The following is a 25,547-nucleotide window of genomic DNA, read 5'->3' as shown; positions in this document are numbered from 1 at the left end:
GCCATCATAGGCGCCTACTAAAACATTTTTTACTTTGGCCGGCTGAGCGGCTTCAGTAATTTCCTTGGAGAAGGCCGACGGCTGTTCACCAAGTCTAAGCAGCCGTAGCTGCCAGTCCATAGGTTGGACGTTTTTTGCTGCAGGTCCACCAAATGGAGGTGGCTGCATAAAATATTGTTGTTGCGGCACAAATGGCAAATTTGGTACCGCCTGCGCACTATGAAAGCCAGACTGACGGGAGGTGCCGCCTGACTGACTCTCATGGTACGACTGAGTTGGCCTCATCGAGGCATTTCGCAAACTGTCCTGAAAATTTGAAGTAGAAGCCGACTCTGATAATCGGTCACTCTTCTTCTGCTCTAGCAGGTGCCGAGCATCTGTGAACGTTTGCTTTGACCCGTCCGCCTGAATATGACGAACCGGTTTCCTATTTCCCGTAGGATAACGGAGTTTTGTGAAATCAAGAGCAGACGGCTCCCGCTTCTTAGATTTAGGATGGGGAGTCGCCTCTCGCCCTTGAACTGGCTTCCTCTTCAGTGAAGTGGAAGGTTTTTTGGCCGCCTGCTCTTTGACTGAAGCAGGCGGTTTTTTGTTGATCAACTCTTGGATCTCTCCCTTGAATCCCCTCATGAAGGTCATGAGTTCGTTCCTTGTGATGGGAGCAGACCCATCAGTCGGCTGTTGCCGAGCAAGCGGTGCGCCTGCTGGCTCGCTTCCTGTTTGAAGATACTCCCGTTCCCTTATTTCAGTATGACGGGTACGGCGGGCCCTTAGGGTCCCGTCTGGAGCTGTGTGAGTTTCAACTTCAAATTCACTTTCGGTATCATGGTCCGACTGAACTTGAGGGTCGTCTAGGGGACGCCTCTCTTCTGGGGTCGGTACAGACTTGGATGCCATCTCTGAAGTACTCTCCCCACAGACGGCGCCAAATGTTTTGGGGTTTTCTGATGTCCTGCGGGAGAGCTACAATTCCGAGACTGGAACCGGACGCCTGTACCTGCAAAATAACGGAGACTCCTGAGAGCTCCGCCTCCAACGGTCAAGTTAGTACCTGATTAAGGAGTAATCAATACAGAAATTAAAGTAATAAGGTCTCTCTAGGTGAGAGTATTTAATGTAGGTAATCTGCTTTGCTAGCGAGATCAGCCGGTTATTAGTGTGTTCCGTAATGTTTCTCCTCCGTTCCGTTAATTATTCCGTCCCTTGATTAATGAGGATTAATCGAGTATTTATAGCCTTGGGAAGCGTGCAACTCTCTAGGTTTAAGGTAAACCTAGGGCCGAACGGGCTTCTAGACTGAAATGGGCCTTGATGGCCGGTTGTCCCATTTGGCATGGGTGGACACGTGGCGTGTCTTAAGTGGTCCGTGGAGGACGCGTGGCGGAACCTGGTTGGTCCACTTGTCAAACGGCGCTTGGTGGATAAAAATCCCCTAATCAAAAACCATTTTCATTATCTCGACTCGTTTTAACCCAACCCTATCTGATTACAACCTATTAAAACCATACAAAACTAACCAAATCAAACCAACCCCCTAATTAACAAGAATGGACCCAAACCGACCCGCCAGCCGAATGAATCTGTACCAACGAGATCCAAAAAATCGAACCATCAACTTGCCCAAATGTTCCATAGTTTATTCCAAAAATTGTCTCATACGAGTATAGTCATATACAAATACAAATACAAATACAACGATAAGACAACGCCTTTCAATTTGTGTTTCAGCACAATCCCCTCATTTCTCTCTCTTCCTCCTCGTTTCTCCCCCCTTCTCCATCAATGGCGGCGTCTTCTTCCTCCCTCTTCAACCCTGCAACTTCCTCTCTCTTCCAAAACCCTAATTCCAAACTCACCCACCACCATCTTCCTCTTCGCCACCAACCCAAAACCACCCCCATTTTCACCCTCCCACCAATCACCGCCACCTCCTCTTCCTCCTCCTCCACCTCCACCCACCGCGCCGCTCACGAAAACATCCGCGAAGAAGCACGCCGCTATGCCAAATCCCACAATTTCTCCGCCAAATACGTCCCCTTCAACGCGCCACCTGACTCCACCGAGTCCTACTCCCTCGATGAGATCGTTTACCGCTCTCGCTCCGGCGGCTTATTGGACGTTCAACATGATATGGAAGCTCTGAAGCAATTTGATGGACATTACTGGAAATCCCTCTTCGATTCTCGTGTTGGGAAGACCAATTGGCCTTATGGGTCTGGTGTTTGGTCGAAGAAAGAATGGGTTCTTCCTGAGATTGATGGTGACGACATCGTTTCGGCTTTCGAAGGTAACTCTAATCTGTTTTGGGCTGAAAGGTTTGGAAAACAGTTTCTGGGTATGTCTGATTTGTGGGTTAAACATTGTGGGATTAGTCATACTGGTAGTTTTAAGGATTTGGGTATGACTGTTTTGGTTAGTCAGGTTAATAGATTGAGGAAGATGAAGCGCCCTGTTGTCGGTGTTGGGTGCGCTTCAACTGGTGATACTTCTGCTGCTTTGTCTGCTTATTGTGCTTCTGCTGGGATTCCTTCTATTGTGTTTTTGCCTGCTGATAAGATCTCTATGGCTCAGTTGGTTCAGCCCATTGCTAATGGGGCTTTTGTGTTGAGTATAGATACCGATTTCGATGGTTGTATGCAGTTGATTAGGGAAGTAACTGCGGAATTGCCGATTTATTTGGCTAATTCTTTGAATAGTTTGAGGCTTGAGGGGCAGAAGACTGCTGCAATTGAGATTTTGCAGCAGTTTGATTGGGAGGTGCCGGATTGGATTATTGTTCCTGGTGGGAATTTGGGTAATATATATGCCTTTTATAAGGGTTTTAAAATGTGCCATGAATTGGGGCTTGTTGATAAGATGCCGAGGTTAGTGTGTGCTCAAGCGGCTAATGCTAATCCGTTGTACGTGCATTACAAGTCCGGGTGGAAGGATTTTCAGCCTGTGAAAGCAAATACTACATTTGCTTCAGCCATTCAGATTGGTGATCCTGTATCTATTGACAGGGCTGTTTTCGCCTTGCAAAATTGTAATGGTATTGTTGAGGAGGCCACCGAGGAAGAACTAATGGATGCCATGGCTCAAGCTGATTCCACCGGGATGTTTATCTGCCCGCATACTGGTGTTGCATTGACTGCATTGATAAAGTTGAGGAATAGTGGTGTCATAGGACCAAATGATAGGACGGTTGTTGTCAGCACTGCTCATGGGCTGAAATTTACACAGTCCAAGGTTGATTATCATTCAAAGAATATCCCTGATATGTCTTGCAGGTTTGCCAATCCACCCGTGCAAGTGAAAGCAGATTTTGGGGCAGTAATGGATGTTCTTAAAGGATATTTGAATAAGACCCCAAAAGTTTAGGTGAGTTGGTCGCAATGTCTTTCTCTCATTCATGTATTAGTATTTTGATCTTGTACCTCTTTTTTTGGATGCTGCTTCCTATCGTCTTGAAGTTTATTTGACTGTGCATTCAATTATTGTGCTAAAATTCTGCCATTTTACGTGTTTGAACGGAGAATTTTATTCAGTGTAATCAGAGTTTGTAGACCACTAGCCTAACTGTTTGTTTTCCTAAATCTCTGTAGCTGTTCAATAATTCACTAGTCACTTGTTCCCTTCTTTTGTGTGTTTAGCTCTTTATCTTTCGTCGAGAGCTTATTGCCTTGCACTTTATCTTATCAATTTCCATCTTACATGTAACTCTGCTATTTTTAATATAGTTATTAAGTATGGTTATACTTTGTGTAGTTAGAGATAAGCCTATTGAATAGGATAAGTAGAGTTCAGTTGTTTATAGCAACCAAAGACATTAGTTGATATGATAATATTTATTGTATGCGTAATTTACTTCTAGTTGGGTTTCAGTTTGCAAATCCATAAGTTGTGCTACTTGTTACAATATAGAATTAGATACGGAGTTTGTAATTAAGAGTTTGTAGACCATTAGCCTAACTCTTTGTTTCCCTAAATCTCTGTCGCGGTGCAAAGGTTCACTAGTCACTTGTTTCCCTTCTTTCTTGTGTTTAGCTCTTCGTCTTTCCTTTAGAGCTTATTGCCTTGCATTGTATTTTATCAATTTTCACCTTACACGTAGCTTTGCTATTTTATTAAAGTTATTAAGCATGGTTTTACATTGTGTAGTCAGAGAAAAGCTATTACATAGGATAAGTAGAGTTCAGTTGTTTATATCAACCAATGACATTAGTTGACATGAAGATATTTATTGTATGTGTAATTTAATTTTGGATGGGTGTCAGTTTGCGAATCTGTTAATTGAGCTACTTATTGCAACATAGAATTAAACCAGGGCTTTGTAAGTAGGAACTCCTTTTATGTCTACAGCGAAGGTTAAATTATTACCAAAATAGAACTTTTAAAGGAATTGAAATTCTTGTGAAGCTAGGATGACAATTTTGTCAATAGCCTTAAACAAATCCATATGCTGGTGTCCTTTGCCTTTGTGTGTTATTATGGCAATTACGGTCTTTAAGGCCATGTTAGGAATTCAGATTTTCTAAAATACTAGCTCATTTATGATTTATGCTTTAGATTTTCATTGGAGTTACAAAGGTAATTTTGTTAGAATAAAATTGCCTGTAATTGAGGATGTGATTTTCAACTATCCAGGCTCTTTAGAGTTTCTTAGTGCGCTTGTTTTGCAACATCTAATAATCATTAATGTGGTTTTGCAAGTTGCAATAGTGTGTTTCCTACTTATTACTACCTCTATTTCAGAAAGTTCTAACACTATACTTTTGGCACTATTGACAAATTCCTTATGTTTTGTATTTACATAAAGGAAAATTATATATTCAAGTGGGGTCTTGATTTATTCGTCTCATTGTGTTTTCAATCTGTCATTTTTTAATTATTTTTGGGAAATTCTACATGGTGGCCTCCTAATTCTAATTTTTCTACATGAAAGACAAACCTTTTTTCAACTCTCTCAAGTGCACCCAAGTTTTGAAAAATCAAGTGTAGTGCCCTTTTTTGGGTTTTATGGTTAACTTTTTTATTTTTTTGGTTAACCATAACTAATTTTTTTTACAAAAAATCAAATTCTTCCAAAAAAAAAAAAAACCCTTAAAACCACCAATCACCCACCCATTCAGCCACCTGCTGAACCCCACAGGCGCTTGCCGCCGACACTAGCATTCACAAATCCCCTTCCCTGACGCCGGCGACTTCCCTGACCTCCCTTCCTTCTCTTTCCCAAACAACTGTAGCCCTATAAACCGACCCATACCCAATCCTGTAACCCTTCCCCATCCCTCAAAAATCCCAAAAACTCACCAAAAAAGTTTGGTTGCCCCTTCCTCTACACCTCGAAAAGGCCGACGCTTTCTGGTGTGTGGGGAGGAACGACCGAACTTTTCTAATGATTTTTAGGGGTTTTTGATTGGATCGGAATGGGTAGGGGTTACGGTGGTTAGGGAAGGGGAAGGGGAAGGGGAAGGGGAAGGGAGGGAGATCGGGGTGGCGTCGACGCTGGGGAGGTGATTTAGGCGTGTCGGCGTTAGGGCTAGTGGCGTTCGGCAAGTCAGGGGAGTCGCCGGCATTAGGGGGTCGGGGATCTGGGCGTGCTGGCGTTGGGGCAGTGGCTGCCATAAGTGGTTGCCGTGATTTTTTTTTTTTTTTAAAAAATAATTAATTAATTTTTTAGTTACTTATGGTTAACCAAAATGCTAAAAACATTAGCCATAAAACCCAAAAAAGAATGCTATACTTAATTGTTCAAAACTTGGGTGTCACTTAAGAGAGTTGGAAAAAAGTTTGTCTTCCACGTAGAAAAATTGGAACCAGGAGGCCACCATGTAGAATTTCCCTTAATTTTTTTATAGAAATATAATTAGAAATATTAGTGATAAAAGTTTTACCGTGGACCGTAGTAAGCTTGAGGAGATAAAGTATTAAATTTTTATTTTATAAATGGAGGTAATATAGATTATTGTGGGGGTAGGGAGGGTATAATTAGACTTTGAGAGCATTAGTGGTAAGGAGAGAACAACAATATGAGAAAATGGAGTGATGGGAATACAAAGAGGGATATTGTTAGAATGAAGACTCCCTCCACTTTATAGGGAAAAAAGAATTGTAAAGAGTGTTGGAAAGAAAAAGAGGAATGATGTCAAAATGAATTCTCCCTCCACCCATTTATGTTTACCCTTGTTTTCTTTTTAATCTGTCTCTTATATTTTTCTACTCCATTTTTGGTATGTTAAGCCCACTTGTCTCTCCACTTTATTCTATTGATTAGTGTAAAAAAAAAAAGAAAAAGAAAAAGAAAAAGAAAAAGAAAAAGTGAAAAATATTGCCTCACGTGCACAACCTCTGCCCAACTCTAAGTGAAGTGTGTTGCTATGGGCACACGGGCAAACATAAAGGGACAGAGGGAGTATATGATAGTCATGTTATTTTGCTGCCTGTAGGCTGAAAGTAGAGTGCATTTATTATTTGTTCCCTTTTATCTAAGTTGATAATTCTTGTTTTTAAAGGTCATTTTTTTTCTTGTTAACAAAAGTATGATCTGGCACTAAATTTAGATCATATGTAACTTGTTTCCCAACATAATTTTGGTTCTTAACTGCTGTATGCCTGTAAATATGTACTGCTCATTCATAGATGTGTGAGCGTAACTTAGGATGTGAACCTTTTATCTAAAGAAATGCAATGCTAACTGTGAGTCGTTGGATATAAATCGGTCATGTTTTCTTTGCTTTATGTATTTTCCCTTCATTGATATGTAGCTGCTATCGTTGGATATAAATCGGTCATGTTTCCTTTGCTTTATGTATTTTCCCTTCATTGATATGTAGCTGCGAGATGAGCTGTATGTCTCGTGAAGTTTTGGCAAAATTGATGCTGGATGTAGCTTGGATGAGAGCTAATAATTCTATTTCAAAATTGCAGCTTACCTGCTTTAATTTGTACTTTCTCTGTTTTTGTTGAAGCTCAACATGAGCTATTTTCACTGTTCATACACACTCCTATAACCATTTTTAGTGATTTATATGATTTTGTTAGATTAATTTAGATGTACTTTATAATTTTAGCTTTATATAATTTTGCTAAAATATAGTGAAAGAAATGAATGGTATTAGATGTGCATCGGCAAGCGTGAAAATGCCAATATTGTAATCAAAAGAGAATGGAGGAAGTATTACTTAATGGCAATTCTAGTCATCTATGATTGATGTTTTTGATTAATTAGCCTCCTCCCCCATCTTTGTGCTTATTGGTCCTTGGCTTGCTAATTCTCTTGCTCTTTAATGAATGAAGTTAAATTAATTATTATGTAGTCTTAGTTATTCTGTACTTCCAATAGGCACACATTATTGATTAGATATTATCTAGGAGCAGATGCTTACATCCTCCAATGAGGCCATTCCATTCTGGTGTTTCCATATTGAAACAAATGCCTTCTATAGTTCTGTTAGCTCTCCATTTCATCTTAAAGTAATATTTATTTGGTGACAAAATGGCATGATGCCTGCAATGGCCTTTTATCTGGAGTTGGTTAGTCCCAGAATGGTTGGAGAATGTTATTTTTATTGGAAGTTTTGTGTTTGAAGGCAACCTAGGAATAACTGAAGTTCAGATTTTCTTGAGTTGGTGGTCTGAGTTTTGGGCTAATATGTAGCTCTTCTAATTGCCTATCATTTGGGCATGCAAATCCCTTTATTTTTCCTTGGAGTTATTGTAGTTCTTTTTTTGTTCCTTGGCTATAGAAGTTTCTACTGATGTGCTGTCTCTGTTACTGAACTTTCACATTTATATGATACTTTTTAGAAAAGATGCCCCTTATTGAGGACTATCAAGTAATATTATTGTCCGGGCTACTTATTATCATGGGGTCAAAACTATTATCTAATATAGTAGCTTGAAGCTGCAGGTCAGTAAAACAGCGATGAAGTGAAACGTTGCTGTGGATATGGCAGTGATGATTAAGCAGATTTGCGGAGAGATTTGCTGTCGACATTGTGGACCTTTGGTCTGTAATTTTGTTGCAGAATTTGTGCTGAGAAATGGAATACCTAGCCCTTAAAAGACGGTTAGAGAAGCTCCAATTTGGTGCTTCTGTCCTAGAATCTATTTTTGGAATCTTTGTAAACTATTTTTGTATTTCTAGAGAAACCCCTGTTTAGCTTAAGATGTGTTTCTCAAGCTGAGAATTACATCCAAAAGTTTGGCTAAACAGCTCGCTCCTAAATTATAATTGAATGGTTTTACTTTTGCTGAACTACAAATTTTGTCTGCTGCAAATAACAGTTGCTTTGTAGTTTGTACTATATAACACCTAAGATGCTACTCATTTGTCTTTGTAGTTGTGTTTTAGTATGGTACTACTGATTCTACTTTTCACAATAATCAATGAAGCTGTTTATAAAGCGGTTGTAATTCGACTTTGGTCAATATTTTTGTCGTTTGATTTAAAAGATTTTAAATTTCACCATCATTTAAAAAAACACCCACAGCTCAATTAGATAGAATTTTAAACAAGTGCAAGGAAAATTATATTTTATCACCCATAAATAACCCTTTTATTTATTTTTATTTTTTTTAAAATTACCACCCAAAAGAAATTTGTTTTAAAATACCCCTTAAAAATGACAAAAAAAATTAGATTTGACCATTATTTAACACTTTGGGTTAAAAAAAGTCGATAAATTTATTTATTTTTTTTTTAAAAAAAAAAAAATTGATTATTGTGCCAAAAAATGTTCTTTAGAGGTTTTGGGGTCCTTTTTGCCATTTGATTTTGAGTTCAGGTTAAAATTTACAAAACAACATAAAAAAATGTCTTGTTTTGCAGACTAAAAAAACCTCGGTCTCCGTGACATGTGCAACAAGGGGCATTTTCGATTTTTTTTTTTTTTTTTTTGTGTGTGTAAAATTTAAGCTCAAATCGAACTTAAGAGACAAAAATGACTTCCAAAACCTCTAAAGAACATGTTTTTTGGCACAAAAATCAAATTTTTTTTTTTAAAAAAAAGGAAACATGGTTAGAAATCACCTTTTATAACAATTTTTTTTGTGAAAAAACACCTTATAAAAATTTTCTTGTAAAAACACACCTAAAACTCTTTTTTTTTTCGAAATAATACCTTAACCTGGTTTCAAGGCTTTGACCTTGTTTACCGGTGTTGACCTTCACGTGTGGGTCATGTGCTCAACCCCTCCCTCCTCAAAACCACCAAACCGCATCCTAACCAACCCCAACCACCAACATCACCACCTAGCCGCCATTAGAACCACCTCTCAGCCGCCGACACCACCACCCATAACATAGCCGCCATCACCACCTACCTAAATCACTTTTAACCCATCGAATAAATCCCTTTTCTTTCTTTTTTACCCTTTTCCTCTTTCAATTAGATTTTCTCACTCCTCTATTCTTCCTAGCAACCCTTGATTTTTTCAATAGAAGGGAAAAACTCCATTGTTTTGCTCGAATTGTTGCAAAGAACAACCTCAAATAATCTATTTTTGAGGTAGGTAAGTTGTTAATGATAATAAAATTGATTCTTTGTTGTTAATTTTGTTGAATATTTTTTTTTACCTTAGATCTAGGGTTTGCAATTGGGGGAAAAAGTTTGGGGGGGGGGGGGGGGTGGGGGACTATTACCTACCCTCTAGTTGTTTTTGGGGGAGGGTACACTTTTCCGGGTGAATTTGGGTAGTTTAGGGTGGGACGTGAAGGTTGTGGAGGTGGGTGAGGATATTTGTAGGCGGGTTTAAAATGATTTGGGTGAGCGGTGATGGCAGCCAGGTTGATGGGTGGTGATGTCGGCGGCTAAGAGGTAATTCTAGTGGTGGTGTCGGCATTTGGGGCTGGCTATGCTATAGTATGGGTGGTTTTGTGAAGGGAGGGGTTAAGCACGTAACCCTCACGTGGGGGTCAACACCGGAAAAAAGGGTCAATGCCTTGAAACCAGTCTAAGGTGTTATCTTGCAAAAAAAAATTCTGGTTTTAGGTGTGTTTTTACAAGAAATTTTTATAGATTTTTCACAAAAAGAGTGTTATTAAAGGTGGTTTCTTATAATTTTTCCAAAAAAAAAAACGTTATATTTAACAGATATTTGGTGGTGAAATCCATTTTATTTATTATTATTTTTTTTGGTGGTATTTGAATATTAATTTTTTTTTAGTGGTAAAATACGAAATTTCCTAAGTGCAATTGCTAACAAAAAGATACACCATACAAGATATAACTGTCTTAAACTAGGTAACGTTTTCATATCAACTATTATTTCTTCAAAAACTTTTGTATACATCCGGTTTACACTAATATTAGTGTACATCGAGCAGTATAAGGGTAACTTTAGCTAATTTTAGGGTAATTTTTTGTCTTTTTTGGATAACTTTAAACATAATACAATTTTTATATAAATCAACAACAAGAAAAGTTTTATAAGGGTAATTTAATTACATTCAATCACTAATAGTTGATTTTTAGTCATTTAAAATTTGATTCTTTACTAATAAAGCGTAGATAATTTTTATTTGGATTGGGTTATTTTAACTCATTTCAGGGGTAACTTTTATTCATTTCAGGGGTAACTTTTAATCACTTTAGGTTATCTTTATAATGGATGTACAATAATCATTGTATACCCGATTGTTTTAAAAATTTGTGTTATCTCTTATGGTTAGAGTCAATTTATACATAATGTTTTAGTATGTAATACAAAGTTCAAAGAAGCAGTAAAAAAAAAAGGAAAAAAAAAAAAGAAACAAGAAACAAGATCTTGTTTGACATTGTTTTTTGTTTTCAGTTTTCAGTTTTTTTGAAAACAAAAAACCAAAAACAGGAAACAAAAAAAAGGTGTTTTTACTTTTCTGTTGTCAGTTTTCAAAATTAGTATGATTTAAATAATTTTGACTAATTTTTTATTCATTATATGACATATGTCATATACTTTTAAAATACAAAAAACCAAAAAACTAAAAACCGTAACAATGCCAAACGAACCCTTCATTATTGAATTGTCATTACATAGTAACTAACTCGAGCTAATCCAAGATTAATTGATAAAACTCAATTACATAAAGATAAACACCTACTAACTATTTTACCTCCCAGTTGAGATTGAAACTGTTTAGATCATATACCTTCAAGGCTCTCTCTAGACCAAAAAAATCAATGCTACCAACTCATAATTTACTTGAAATATAATTAGGAGGCTCAAATCATAGACTTCAAAATTCAAAGCTTATAGTCCTCCGCATGAGATAACATGGCACAAAATCTCCAAACAAACATATCCCATTAAACCAAGATCTTAGTGTTTACCTAAAGCGCCCTACATCAAATGGCAATAAGTTATCAATGCCAAACTTTTCACATGAATTCTCTTCTCATTTAAAAACTCTTTAGTGATTCTCATCAACAACCATGGCATACTTGTTAGTCGTTGCTGTCTCACAGTGATGCTGTTGCTTCTTCATTTTTTTCCCTATTGGTACCATTTCCAAACCACCTCTGTTTGTCCCTTTATGCATTGAACTTGTGGAGTATTTATTTATCATCAACAGGAATAGGATTCTTAAACCAAGAAACTTGGAAGTGCGATAAATTTCTTATGAAACATGAATTTCAGGGGATATCTGCATGTTGGAGACAATGCCTGCAGGCAAACGTTAAGCAAGGTTGTTAGACTAGACTCCTAGACACTTTCTATCTAAACAGTAGAAGTTAGCTAGAAAAAGTAGATGGTAGCCAAATCGATGAGGGTGTAGGGACGGGGGAGCTACTTGCTAATGTTGTACATCATGGAATTTAAGAGAACAGTGTAGAAATAAGGTTAATGCTAAAGACAATAACCATATAACTCATCAAGAAATGATATCCAAGGCGATGTTGCATAAGAGAAAAGGGGCTTAAATATTTTATATTACATTTCTAAGGCAACAACAAGATATAGGCTGTACCCTATTCACTAGGTTACTGCCCCTACTGTAAAAATCACTGAAACCTGATCACTATCAGTCTTCATGAAGCTGTCGTCCTCTTCAATCTACATTTCCCTTTATAGAATGACCAATATTCTGCATTAATATCACTTATTTCAACTGACACGGTACAATTACCCATCAACCCCATAACAATATAACAATAATGCAGCTCTAAACTTTAACACTATATTATGGTCATGAAGTCATGTTATTCTCCCACATCATTCTGCCCTATTTTTGCTGCTACTCCACAAATTCTTACATTTTGTTACAATACGTCATCAAATCTACAGTTTGTTGAAAAGGGATTAAACCACTAACTAGGCTTCTTTGGAGACTATTTTAATGCTTAATGGTCAATCAACAGTGACAATGCAGAAGACTAACCTACTGACAAAGTTCAGCAGCAATCGTCCGCAATATGCAGTGTTTCCTGCTTCTTCAATGGCAGTTTTTACTAGTGTTTTGAGATTAACTCAATTAACCTGCAAGAAACAAGGTATTACCAGTTCAGAGAATATATTCCTAGGACAGCAGAAGTATTCTCTAAGTAGCAAGCCAGGAGTAAGGAATAAAATCATATTGGAGGAAGCTCTTGAATCATGTTAAGTATAATAAAAGTGACAGGACAATGGCAGTATAGTGTAGACAACTTATCTAACAATCATGGAAAGGTAAAGGCTACAATTGGATGAGTAATTTCCTAAAAAAAAAAAAAAAGGAAAATGATAAGCAACAATGTTTTTAGCTTATGAGCGGTGCTAATACTCTGACAACATTAAATCTCATTAAGGATCTAGAGGACGGCCAGTGCATATCTAGACATATGATTGTTACCACTCAAGGTATATACTGCAAGCAACATATTGGATGAAGCACTTGTCATATAGACTCGAGAGCATACGTAGTAAAAATAAGTCTAGCAAGAAGCAGATGACATACTTTAAAGCATGGGAAATGGATATCGACTCAAAGCTTTTGAAATAGGTTCAGCAGCAAGCAGGCTGGCTGACTTGAATTGCTATTGCAAATCTCTACTCTGTAGTTATCCTTATTTAAAGGTTAGTTTCATAATATGCAAAAATATGGATTAACAAGTCCAACTTTCCTTTTCCATCCATGGCTAAGCGCCTGAAGTGGTTTTAATCAGCAACAATGCTATATGCACATTTGAACTTTTTCAAGATTGACCAGAGGGCTGTACGGGATGCTTGAAGGTTATAAAGGGTTCCTAAGGTGTCCAAGACATATCTACACTGTCTTGAGAAAACCTTTTTCGCTCTTTGAAGTCCGGCATATTGTATTCGGGTAGTGGACCTTTAATCTAGGAAGTGCCCATCAAGTTTGATAATACCAAAAAAAAAAACATAAAGAGCTTAAACCACCTCTATAAATTGCTGAACAACAAATCTCAAATCATGAAGAAAGGAAAACACCTGCAATGTCTTACAATGATCATAATACCAGTAACCTTTTTCGTGTTTCTTAAAAAGTTAGAAACATCAATGCATACATTAAGATTAAAAATTCTATTTAAATGTTAGACTACTCTTTACTCGTAAGGAATCCAATAACCAGTCTCGGAATATACTATATAGGAGTACAAACAACAGTAGCTACATAAGCAAGTCTGCAGGATTCTGATGAGGAGGTCAAAATGTAAGCAATCTTACCTTTACCAATGCAGGACTTAGCAGAGAAACCTTTTTGATAAATCCTCATTATGGATAGGTAATAGCACATCCCACATTCAACTCTTTATCAGACTGATGATCATTTTTGCAATATTTATACCAAACATTAGATTTTCACTGATATATTAAATGGGATGATGGGATAAGTTTCCAGATAGGACATCAGGATGCCCGTCATGCTGATTTAGCCAGCTCGATCCTTCTTGTTTTGCAAGTTTTCTTCTTTTCATCTGTGATCTTACTCTTGAGACGTCATTCCATCTTCCAGCTGAAGCATAAAGATTAGACAATAAAGTGTAAGCTGCACTGCAATGTGGGTCTAGATCAAGTATGTACTTTGACACTCTTTCAGCTATTTCAATATCAGAGTGTGTTCTACATGCATTAAGTAGATTTAACAGAACCAGAGAATTTGGCTTAATTGGCATATTATTGATAAAGTCTTCTGCTTTATCTAGTTCCCCAGATCGGCACATGATATCCACCATGCAAGCATAATGCTGAACATTCATTTTTAACAAAGAATACTTGGTGAAAAACTGGAAAAATCGTTTCCCTTTCAGGAACACTCCAGAATGACTAGCAGCATTCAGCAACCCAGTGAAAGTGATTTCATCAGGTTCAACCCCTGCGCGTAGAATCTGTGCAAACAATGTAAACACCCAATTAGCACACCCATGCTGCGCACTCCCAACAATGATCGAGTTCCAGGATACAAGATTTTTCACTCTTATTCCTTCAAATGCTTTTAGTGCATCTAGAATGCCCCCACATTTAGAATACAATGTAACAAGTGAATTCCCCACAAATGCAGAAGCCTCAAATCCCAGTTTAATAGCTTCTGCGTGAACAACTTTCCCTATATCAAGAGACGTAAGTGCACAGCAAGAATTCAAGACACTAGTGAAAGAAGACTCGTTAGGTAAAATTCCCAATTTGATCATGTCAGTAAATATTGTCAATGAATCATTATGCATCAAATTCAAATTATATCCTGTTAAGAGGGAAGTCCACACAACCACGCTGTCATGCACATATACCCTAAAGATCTTGCTAGAATTTTCTGGTTGCTTACAAGTTGCGTAAAATGTTATTAAAGAAGAAGTTATATACTCTTCATCCACGCACCCCAGCTTCACAATGCGCGCATGAATCTGTGTACCAAGCTCAATAGCCCTTGAACTGGCACAAGCTGTTATCAGACAAGGAAATATACTTGCTGATGCTGAGGGCTCGATCCCATCACCGACCATCCGCTTAAATACACTCAAGGCATCAACACTTCTCCCAACTTGATCAAGCCCACTAATCATCGAAGTCCACGATATAACATTCCTACAGGGCATCTCTTCAAACACCTTAACAGCCTCACCAACTCTACCATTGCTAAAATAACCATAAACCATAGAATTCCAAACAGCAACATCCTTAAAAGGCATTTCTTTGAACAATCTTTCAGCCAACTCTACATACCCAAATCGCATATACCCACTAATCATCGTCGTCCACGAAATAACATTTCTCTCAGGCATTTCATCGAATAGCTTCCGACCCATGCTCAAATCACCACAATCTAAACACCCTTTAACAATTGAATTCCAAGCAATGGTATCTCTAACAGGCATTTGATCAAACAGGTGGAGTGCATCATTTAGCCTACCATATTTAGAATGATTAGTGATCATCTTTGTACACATAGTTACATCGGAATACGAAATCGTACCGAAAAACCGAGTAACCCTGTGTAATCTTTGGCATATTAAGTGATCAGGAATAATCCAGCTGAAATTAGTTGCCTTATATAGCCAAAAACTCATCTTCCCCAAGAAAACCCAAGTTTTTATCTGACCCATAACAGAAATGTACATGAAAATGATTTTATGCACAAATTGGGGAGTACATGATTTTATGTGAATTTGAATTTGTGCACAATTTGGTGGGAAATGTTTGCATAATTTGATCGAGGTGATTTGCTAAGCAAGTGTCATAGGCTCGTGAAAACATGAACTACTCAACTAAGGTAGTGTTAAGTGGGGGGAATGATGGACCGCTACCCGATATAGGTCACCTCGTCCAATATCGAGCCCCAATCCTTGTTTCTTTAATTTTTTTTAGGTTTATAATAATATTTCTAAAGAATTTTTCTCCCTCGAAAGAATGGGTTTCCGATCTCCTTTGAAAGAGAAGGGTTTTTCGACCTCCTTCGAAAGACAAGGTTTATCTCCTCTTTTCGAGGTAGCAGATCTAATGGATTGCCGTGAAATTATTTTGTTGGTGAAAAAGTTATCAAGTTTTCGAATACGAACATATGAATCAGAAGGAAAACATCCTCACGGCTACAAAGGATCATTAGATTGTCTCTCCAAAAAAGCTGTAATTTTCAGCGATATAAGCGGGAGATGTTGTATATGTGTGTGTGTGTGTCGCGTCACGTTGGGTAGATTTAAATAGAGTTCATAAGATGAAAAAAGTTAGTTTAGAATTATATTTGGATAGAAATTTATGCTAAAATTGTTAGTTTAGAGTTTTATTTTTGACAAAATACCAATATTTCAAATGTACAAATTGAATTATAATTTTATTCAAAAAAATTATTAGATTATAATTCACAACAATTATCATATAAATTTATTTTTTATATCATAACATTTTTTAGAGCGAAGGAATAGTTCAAAGCGTAAAACATCCATTTATTAAATAATATACTTCACTATCTAATAAAATTTTATTATTATGTAGACCTGTCAATTAGGGTTGGGTCATGAGTCATCTCGGATTGGATCACTTCAGGTCACGAGTCAAGAAATGTTCAACCCTTGCCCAAAGTTTTGGGTTCGGGTCAATCTAACGGGTTTTGAACATTTATTTTATTTAATTTATTTTTTGCTGATGTTTTTGTTTTTTTAATGTATTAATTCGAACATTTCCACCAAACTTATTGTTAGTCATTACATGCCTACTAGATATCAAATTGTCACAAAATCACATCAATTTCTAACTAATTTTGTATCAATGATATATTTTAAAATTTGACATATAGATTAAATATTAATCTTAAAATACAATTAACAACCCGGGCGTTGCACGGGGGACAAAATTAGTATATCATATCATATAACTAATATATAAAGCTAAACTTTTAGCCATGTCACGAGACAGTGACACTTAGCGTTCCAACTTCTCACCAAGTGTCACGCCACATAGGATAGACTTTAATAGACTTTACAAGATAAAAAAGTTAGTTAGAATTCTATTTGGATAGAATTACAAATTGAATTATAATTTTATTCAAAAAAAAATAATTAGATCATAATTCTAATATAGTTCAAAGTGTAAAACATCCATTTATAATGTATACTAATCGGCTAAACTAATATGAGTACTTCACAATTTAATAGAATTTTATTACTATGTAGACCCATCAATTAGGGTTGGGCCACGAGTAATCTCAAATTGGGTCACTTCAGGTTATGAGTTAAGAAATGTTCAACTCTTGCCCAAAGTTTTAGGTTCGGATCAACCCAACGGGCTTTGAACATTTATTTCATTTAATTTATTTTTTGCTATTTTTTTATGTGTATTAAATCAAACATTTCCCCACCAACATTATTATTAGTCATTATATGCCTATCAGATAGCAAATCGTCAAAAAAGCACATCCAATTCCTAACTAATTTGTATCAATGATATATTTTTAAATTTGATATATAGATTAAAAATTTATCTTACAATTCAATAAACAACCCGGGCATCGCACGGGGCACAAACTAGTATATATATACTAGATTAGTGCTCGTGCATCGCACGGTAGTAATAACTTTTTTCCATAATTAATTTGTGATATAATATTAAAAAAATAAGACAATTCATGTGAAATATACAAATGCAATGTGTATAAGAAAATTGAAATAATGACAAATTATTAAATTTAAATTGAGAAAAAAATTATTTTTGACTTGCTGTGTTGAAAATATTTAAAAGTATTATACATTATATTGCATTAATAATGCATGTTTTTCCAAAAATAATTATACAATATGCTTTTAAAAAAATACGCTAAGTAAATTACTACCTCCGTTACATATTATTTGCAACAATTAGACATTTACCCTCTCTACTTTATGTCAAATCGTTGCAAATAATGTGTAACGGAGGTGGTAACAAAAACCAAAAAACATTAAAAAAAAAACAATGACATCATACATTGTTTTGGTGGGAAAATTTTTAATGATAGTTTAACGTGTGTCAAAAATGATGTAAGCAGGTTCTATTTTAGTATTAGTTAATAGATATGTAGGGTAAATAATAGTACTTAATGAATCAATAACAATATTTGATAAATTAATAACAGCACCTTAATTTAAAATAACTATTTTTAATAATACACTGATTTTTACTATAATTCGATTTGATAATTACTTAAATGACTTTTATTGGTACTAGTTATTTAAGGATTTATGTCTTCGTCGTGTGCAATTACTAGATATATAAAAGGATCAAATTATGGAGATAATTAAGTTCGGACATTTGAATCGTCGTTTTATCATAGCTAAAGGTACCAACGATTTTCGGGCTAGTAAATTAGCCCAAAGCCCAATTGGACGGATCCTACATGGTCGCACAAAGGGTCTAGATCGGGCACGAGAGGACGAGGCCCATGATGGGCCTCATCCCCTAGTATGGTCGGCCACATGGAATGGGTTGAAGGGTTTTGGGCTTCCTAACCCTAGTCTAATTATAATGTGATTATAAATAGACTAGGTGCCCAGGATTTGCAGAGTAAGTAGTTCAGTGATCAGTGTGATCAAACCCGAATTAGCAACCACGAGACCAACCCCTCTCAAACTCCTCTCTCTCACGACACCCTCTCTCCTCCTCGGTGCCAGTTCTGGTGGTTCGTGGTGGTCGGCTTAGTCCATTAAAGGTGGTAACGCGGTTTTCCTCAATCATTCGACCAATCTATTATTAGTGGTCGGCTCGTTCGAAGCTCGTGGACTAAGTAGAGGAGCAACGCTTGGGGCTCTATTCTCTCCTTGATTTGTCAATCAAATTGCTACGTGGAATTCACGCTTCAAAGGTATGTTTACGTGTCTTGTGTGTTATGCATGTGATCTTGGGATTAGGTACTTGATTGAATATGTATCATGATTTTCCGCTGCGTAGTACATATAAACTCCTACAGTGGTATTAGTTAGCCTCTTGCATGAACACGCTTAATCATATTAATACGATTAATTTGAAGTCCATGTTAATTTTATAATCAATTAAGAGGGAGAAATTAATTTAATTATGGTTCAATTATTATATTTAATGTGATTAAACTTTTGGAATTGATTAAATGTGATTTAATTATGCTCAAAATAGCCATGAAGAGGACTGAATTAAGCCCTAGAGTATTCAAAAATTTTGAACCATAGAACCCTAGTTTGATTTTTTCGAAAAACCCTAACCCTAATTTCGAATTATTTCGAAAATCATAGCCCTAGAATATGATTTTTGTGCTTGATTTTGATTTAATTCAATTTGTTTTATGTTTCATAATTTTAATTGGATTGATTTATGCATAAAAATATTTTGTGTATGATCATCAATTTAATTTTAAGCGTTAGAATTAAATTGGGATTTATTTAATGATGAACCCTAATTTTAAAGTTGAATGTAGATTTAATTTTAATTTTAGATTGATTTGATTTAATTTTTATAAAATTTATTTTAATTAAATTAAAAAAAAGTCTTAAGGCTAGCAGCCGCGGCTGGGTGGCGCAGCAACGGCGGCTTCCGACCAGATGGTGGTCCAAGAGGGAGGGGAAGAGGAGGACGGCGGTCCTGGTGGCTGGGGCAGCAGCTGTGCAAGCGTTGCACACTGCTGCCGTGGCTGCCACTGCTACGGGGTGCTGCTGCCTTTGCAGCAGTGGCTACTGCAAAGCAGCCATCCACCGTGGCTAGGAAACCACGGTGGCTAGCAACCGTGCAGTACGATTTTTCAAAAAAAAAATATTCTGTTTTTTGAAAATATTTCAAGATAATTACAAAATTATTTTGGGATAAAATCGGTTTTATTTTAGATAAAATCTTTTGTTTTAGGATAAAATTAAACATTCCAAAGTTGTTATATTTGATATTATCCATATTTAAAGTTGTTAAATTGATAATTATCCATAATTATAGTGGTTAATTTTGGATAAGATTGATTAGGATATTATGAGCATATTCCAAAAAGTTAATAATTTATTTAAATAATGTGATTATCCCATAATTATATTAGGATGTAATTGATTTTAAAATTATTTGATTGCCTAATAATTAGGATAGAATCTCCTTAAGTTGTTAGGATAATCATGGAAGATTAAATATGATTTATCTTTCTAGATTAAAATAAGATTTGATTTTATCTCATGCCTAAATTAAAATATATGATATTTAATGATTGGTCATGAATAATACTCGTATATGATATAATCTAATTATGATTTAAAATATGAGATATTTTAGGAAATGCGTTGCATTAATTATGAACATTCAATGTTGTAGTTTAGACAAGCATGTTGAGTGATTTATTATATGGCATTTTATATAATATATGATATTATGTTGTTATATATAGACTAGTGTGACCCATAGATTTTAAAATACGATTTGCGCATCGTGATGTATTTTTGTAATCTAAATATGGTCTGCGTACCGTTAAGTATTTTTTGTAACTTTTATTTAAAGTAAATAGATTAGTTATTTAAATAGTGTTAGTCTAAAGAAGCCCATGAAGTGAAGGCCCAAAGGAACAGGGTGGATGGAGATCCATGATGATTCAAGTGAGAGCTTTTCATTTCTAGTTTTCTTAGGACTAAGGGGCCATACTATGTCATGTTATATTGTAATAGTAGATTATGCATGTTAGATTCTATTTATGCTAATTGATGATGCGCTAGAGTTCACTAAATAATCAAAACATAAATGATCTAGGTCCTAGTAATATTGAGATTGCTTTTCCAATTAGATACCCAACAATCCTTGAATAGTGAGTGATAGGTCAGCCTCCGCAAAGTGTCACTTGTTATTTTAGGTATTGTGGGGTATATCATGTTCTACATATTTAATTGGTTATGCTCAACAAGGTTACCTAAAACGTTTAGAACCTTGAAGCAAAGGGTAATAATTAAACGTGCAATGGTTAATTATTCAACTAAGAGTTATAAGAGTTGTAATCATTAAAGAGTTTACTCACCTTGAAAATGTAATGCTTGATGGTAGGGCCTCAGTCCGGTCAACTATTACACAAATAAAGGATCTTGGAATCCCTTAAAATTCAATAGGGATCAATTAATGTTGAATAAAGTGTTTCAAAGATACCTAATTAATTCGTTTATGGTACTTTAAATTTTAATTAAACATAATTATTAAACTTTGCCTTATTTTGACATAGATGGGTAGCCGTAACAATGATGACAATAATTCTTTACCACCAACAATGAAAAAAAGGCTTAATTTTCTCAACTTCAACGATTGGGAAAGCGAATTTAGAAGTGTTCTAAGGAACGGAAATCTTGAATTTCATTTAGACTTACCAATCGAGGGCAGATTTAGTCTAGGCATGACTCCTGAGAAGAATTTGAGAAATGTTTCAGATTCTAAGAGAATCGCATATGTAATGTTGTCTTCTATTCCAAAGGATTGGGCTAGAAGATCCATGGACTATGAACCTTATCTCTTATTCAAGTGCTTATGTGATGTTTGCAATGGAATACTGAATTCCCATGTTGATGGGAAATGGGATGGAATGTCGAGGAAATCATTAATATGGTTCCCAAGAACGACGACTCCTGGACTGGAAATATTAGGTTTGAATCCTACAAGATCAATGGCGAGGTAATTTCGAGAAAACTCTTGCCAGGCCAGTCAGTACAAATTCATGTGGAATGATGGTTCAACTATTTAACCGCATGAGTATGTTAGGGAGACCATACAAAGATCATCAAGTTCATGATATAATTCTGCATTATCTACATGATGGTTTTGACCTCGAAAAGCTTTCTCAAGATGATGACTTGCAGTCAGGCTAGTTGATTTACTTAAGAATTATGCAGAGAATTACCTGAAAGGATAATAAGCCAGAGCATGAACAAGAATGTCCTCAGGAGGATGAAGTAACAGGTAAAAGTTACCTCATACTCTTGTTATACACATTTTAACTTTCACCTAGGTATGTGATACCAAGTTGCAGTGCTTAACATTATGAATATTGCGCAGGAACTGCAAACAAGTGAGGCTAGCAATGGAAATTGAGCTTGAAGGTGCACTAGAAGTGTTTGAGTGGCCAGAGATAGCTTCATAGTTTTATTTTCTGATTAGTTTATCATGATTTTAGAACAATTTCCAGTTTTTGATGAGACAATTTTCAGTGTTAGTTTGAATACCGAATTGGTTTTATTTGGCATGGACAAGTGTTGATCCATGACCAAGGTAATAAATTGTTTTTATTTTGCTAGAAATGAGCTATTTTGTTTTATGACATTGATATAAGTAGATCACAAAAGCAAAATTAGATGATTTAAATATTAACTTACTTACAACAAAGTAAGATTAGGTCACATAACCAATTTTCACATCCAAAGTTACATTGGATAGACTCTTATTCTAAATTGATTATGAATCACTTGATAATTAGAAGTCATGCTTCATAAGATAAAGTGACCAAGTTGCCTTTTAGTTGAAAGGGTAAAAGAGCTAAAATGACATTTTGGAACACAAACATATGACGTGTGTGAACCAATGAGTTCAAAAGTTAGCAAAGAGATTTAACTATTTTATTGTTTTAACTAACGATTTAAGTAAATATATTAATAATTAATTAATGAAGTAAAGCTTGGGATCATTGAAATGTTCAAAATTCCAAAAAGAAATGTAAAATCAGTTTGAGATAAACAAATTAGCACCACAATATGGTTGTTGTGATAAATATTTAACTCAAAAAGAATGATCATCTAAATGGAATTGTTGAATTAGTTCACTATCCAGAAACAAAAATTCAAATGCATGTTTAAAGAAGGAATCAAACCTTGCTTGCCATGGTTCGATCCTAGATTAGCTTTAATGATCTACATATATTGTTTGAGGATATGCATTACAACAACAATTGCGAATATACTAAATAGGAAATTTAACCAAAGCAGTAGAAAAGATGTCATAAGAGTTATGATTTGGAAATATTCCAAAAGTTATCTTTTTCAAAACAAGATTAAGGGTTGTGAAAGAAATGTAAAATGTTTAAAAAAGATGACATAATAGACCCTAAATCAGACAAATAGTTCTTTATGAGTTTACCCATGGAAACTAAGAGGTATTCCTCCTACAATCGCGTAGAAAACAAAGTGTTTGTTGCTCGCGATAGTGTATTTATAGAAAGAAATATCTTCCTACAAAGCCAAGTGTGAGTAAATTTAGATCTCGATGAGATTTGAGACGAGCAACAAATGGATATGGATGTGGATAATTGTAGACACCCAAATGTGTCTCCCCAAAATCAAACCCAGTGATGAATACCATTCATGTCATTTGATTATCGAACGAAGCGAAAGTGTGAAAAGTCTAGTGATGAGGATGTTTTTATTAAAATATCTCTTCTTTCTATTTTTGAAAACATTTCTTTTCTTACCCTATTTATGAAAAACGTGCATTCCAATTTATTTTGGTCCATGATATGGGTCCAATAATGGTGTAGTTAGATGGGAATTGAAAAGACCTTTCCAACGATATATTATAAGCCCAATTCCGATGAATAATGAGGAAGTTATGGCCAAAATACTAAACTGGGCCCAAACCGGTTTTTACCTACGGCCCAATGATGATGTGGAGGGTCCAAAGATCTAATCCTATTCCTAAACTAATTAGGATTAATTAGAAGCTTCTATAAGTTTCTAAAATATCTTAATTATCCTTTTTGAAAAGATAAGATTAAAGAATTTGAGTTAAATAAAAACTCTCCTTTTATAAAAACTTTCCTTTTTTTTTAATCCTAATTCTATTCGAATTTAAAGATCTTCATAGACAGTCATATATTATTTTCGTGCCTCATAATCTTTATCCAAATATTATATGTTTGGATAGATCTTGAAATTATCTTTCCAATGATATATTATAATATTAATTCTGAGCTATAACGAAAAAGATATGAATGGAATATGAAACTCTATTCAAAACTGACACCCTTCCACTATTTCGGCCATATATTTTTATATACAAAATATTTTAACTAATTACAATTGGGTTGGAAAGTAAACTTCAAGAGCTTTCTAATAACATATTATATGCCTTATTTAGACTTCTGGATCAAAATATATGATAAAAACAAAATCCGCAAAAACTGTCTTGCAGCGCCGGATGACAGACTCTGTCGCGCGGCGCTGCACCTTGTCGAGAGGCGACAGTGTCGTATTTTATTCCTCTTCAAAATCCGATTATTTTGTTTTATCATAATTCGGACAGTTTTCATTATAAATAGCATCATTAGACCTCCGTTTTTAATGAATTCTTAACCAAAACTCTCTAATTCTCTTCTCTATCTAAGCTAAAGCTTATTTTCTCTCCCTCTTTCTAAGCCTAGCCTTTTACAAACATAATTCCTCATACGTTAGCACTAGACACACCAAGACAAGTTCGAAGTTGTCTTTGCCCTAAACGAGAAAGGTTTGATATTTCTGAGGGTTTGATCCCAAATCTAGTCTAAACTTTCTTAATCTCTATTTCAATTATTTAATTTAATTGTTTGATTTTATTATTTTCCTTGAAGTTACTAACGTGTGTATTTTTTTATTAGAATGAGATATGAGGCATCCAAGTAAGTACTTTAATTGTTTAATTGATATTATGATATAGAAATCATGTTTAGATTGTTATTTTGATTCTTAGTATCATGTTTAGGATGTTTTTCCTAGTATCATGTTAGGATGCTTTTCTTAGTATGATGTTTAGGGTGACAACAATAAGTTCCTTATATCAATTATGATTTATGTGATGCTTCCTATTTTCTTTCCTAATAGCATGTTAGTATCATGCTAGAGATAAAGCTTTGATTTTTAATGTTTAGTGACATGCTAGGGTTTGTTATTAATCTTGTTAGTATCATGCCTAGGATCTTGCTATTATGCTTTAACATGATGATGATGATTATTGATTATAATTATTATTATAATTATTTTTACAATTATTATGATTATTATTATGTTGCTTTATATTATTGTTATTAATTGATCACACCTTTTATGCATGTTTAAAGGGAATTTGTACTTGTAATCGTGCTTAATAAGATAATTAATAATCTTGTTTATGATTAATATGATTATAATTTAAGTGATCACCAATAATAGGTTTGTTTGTGCATTAATATTCAACCAACATAGATTAAACAGGTTTAGGGTAAACCTATTGATTGCATGTTAGTTAGAAAGCGCACATGAGTACGAGAAGAATAAAGTAGAAGCCTATTATTAGGGCAGGTTCAATCTCTTTTAGGTTGGATTTGTACCTTCATCCCCGAACTTCCAATCTTGGTTCCAGACTATTGGAGTTAACGATATCCTGGATCTTTAAGGGGTGTAACCTTCACCATGTGAACGGTTTACAAGTTCCTAAAACTTGTTGGTGACTCTTTTGCTCTAGCTTCCTTCCCTTTGGACGCCACCATGTTTAAGTGTATGATCACAGTGGGGTTCAAGTTTGGGGTAATGCTTGAAATATTCCCTACAGTTTTTTGGCGACTCCACTGGGGAGGATTTCTATTTTAATTCCTGAAATTTATTTCGGCAATGATTTAGAATGCGTGGATGAGAATAAAAAAGTTCTAAGTATTTCATGTGCGTAATTTTGATTAACATCATTGTCATATGCGTAAAAAAGGATCTCAT

The 25,547-nt window shown here is 35.3% G+C and overlaps 2 protein-coding genes across 3 annotated transcripts; one reads left to right on the top strand and one right to left on the bottom strand.

Annotated features, from left to right (window-relative positions):
* Positions 1-1,694: 1,694 nt before the first annotated feature.
* On the top strand, positions 1,695-8,397 carry LOC110737371 (threonine synthase, chloroplastic-like). 2 transcript variants are annotated; one of them, XM_021917726.1, is made up of 2 exons: positions 1,695-3,360; positions 7,886-8,397. In XM_021917726.1, exon 1 carries the CDS (start codon positions 1,783-1,785, stop codon positions 3,358-3,360), a length of 1,578 nt encoding a protein of 525 aa, XP_021773418.1. In that variant the 5' UTR covers positions 1,695-1,782; the 3' UTR covers positions 7,886-8,397. The 2 variants fall into 2 exon arrangements, with proteins under 2 accessions (XP_021773418.1, XP_021773416.1); XM_021917724.1 differs by having other exon boundaries at positions 1,696-3,360; positions 7,892-8,397.
* A 2,524-nt stretch (positions 8,398-10,921) lies between these two features.
* Positions 10,922-16,182, bottom strand: LOC110737370 (pentatricopeptide repeat-containing protein At5g46460, mitochondrial-like). The gene is made up of 3 exons (XM_021917723.1): positions 13,630-16,182; positions 12,344-12,441; positions 10,922-11,628 (listed from the first exon to the last, which is right to left on the bottom strand). The coding sequence occupies exon 1, from the start codon at positions 15,516-15,518 to the stop codon at positions 13,776-13,778; it is 1,743 nt and encodes a 580-aa protein (XP_021773415.1). The 5' UTR covers positions 15,519-16,182; the 3' UTR covers positions 10,922-11,628; positions 12,344-12,441; positions 13,630-13,775.
* Between the last annotated feature and the right edge of the window lie 9,365 nt (positions 16,183-25,547).

The sequence above is a fragment of the Chenopodium quinoa genome, unplaced genomic scaffold (genome assembly GCF_001683475.1).
Source record: "Chenopodium quinoa cultivar QQ74 unplaced genomic scaffold, ASM168347v1, whole genome shotgun sequence".
NCBI classification, from domain to species: Eukaryota; Viridiplantae; Streptophyta; class Magnoliopsida; order Caryophyllales; family Amaranthaceae; genus Chenopodium; species Chenopodium quinoa.
Note: the sequence above shows the minus strand (reverse complement) of the source record. Positions and strands in the feature narration are given on the sequence as shown.

Bases quoted from the DNA above. Each gene is read 5' to 3' on its own strand.
- LOC110737370 (XM_021917723.1), bottom strand. From the start codon at position 15,518: ATGTACATTTCTGTTATGGGTCAGATAAAAACTTGGGTTTTCTTGGGG.
- LOC110737371 (XM_021917726.1), top strand. From the start codon at position 1,783: ATGGCGGCGTCTTCTTCCTCCCTCTTCAACCCTGCAACTTCCTCTCTC.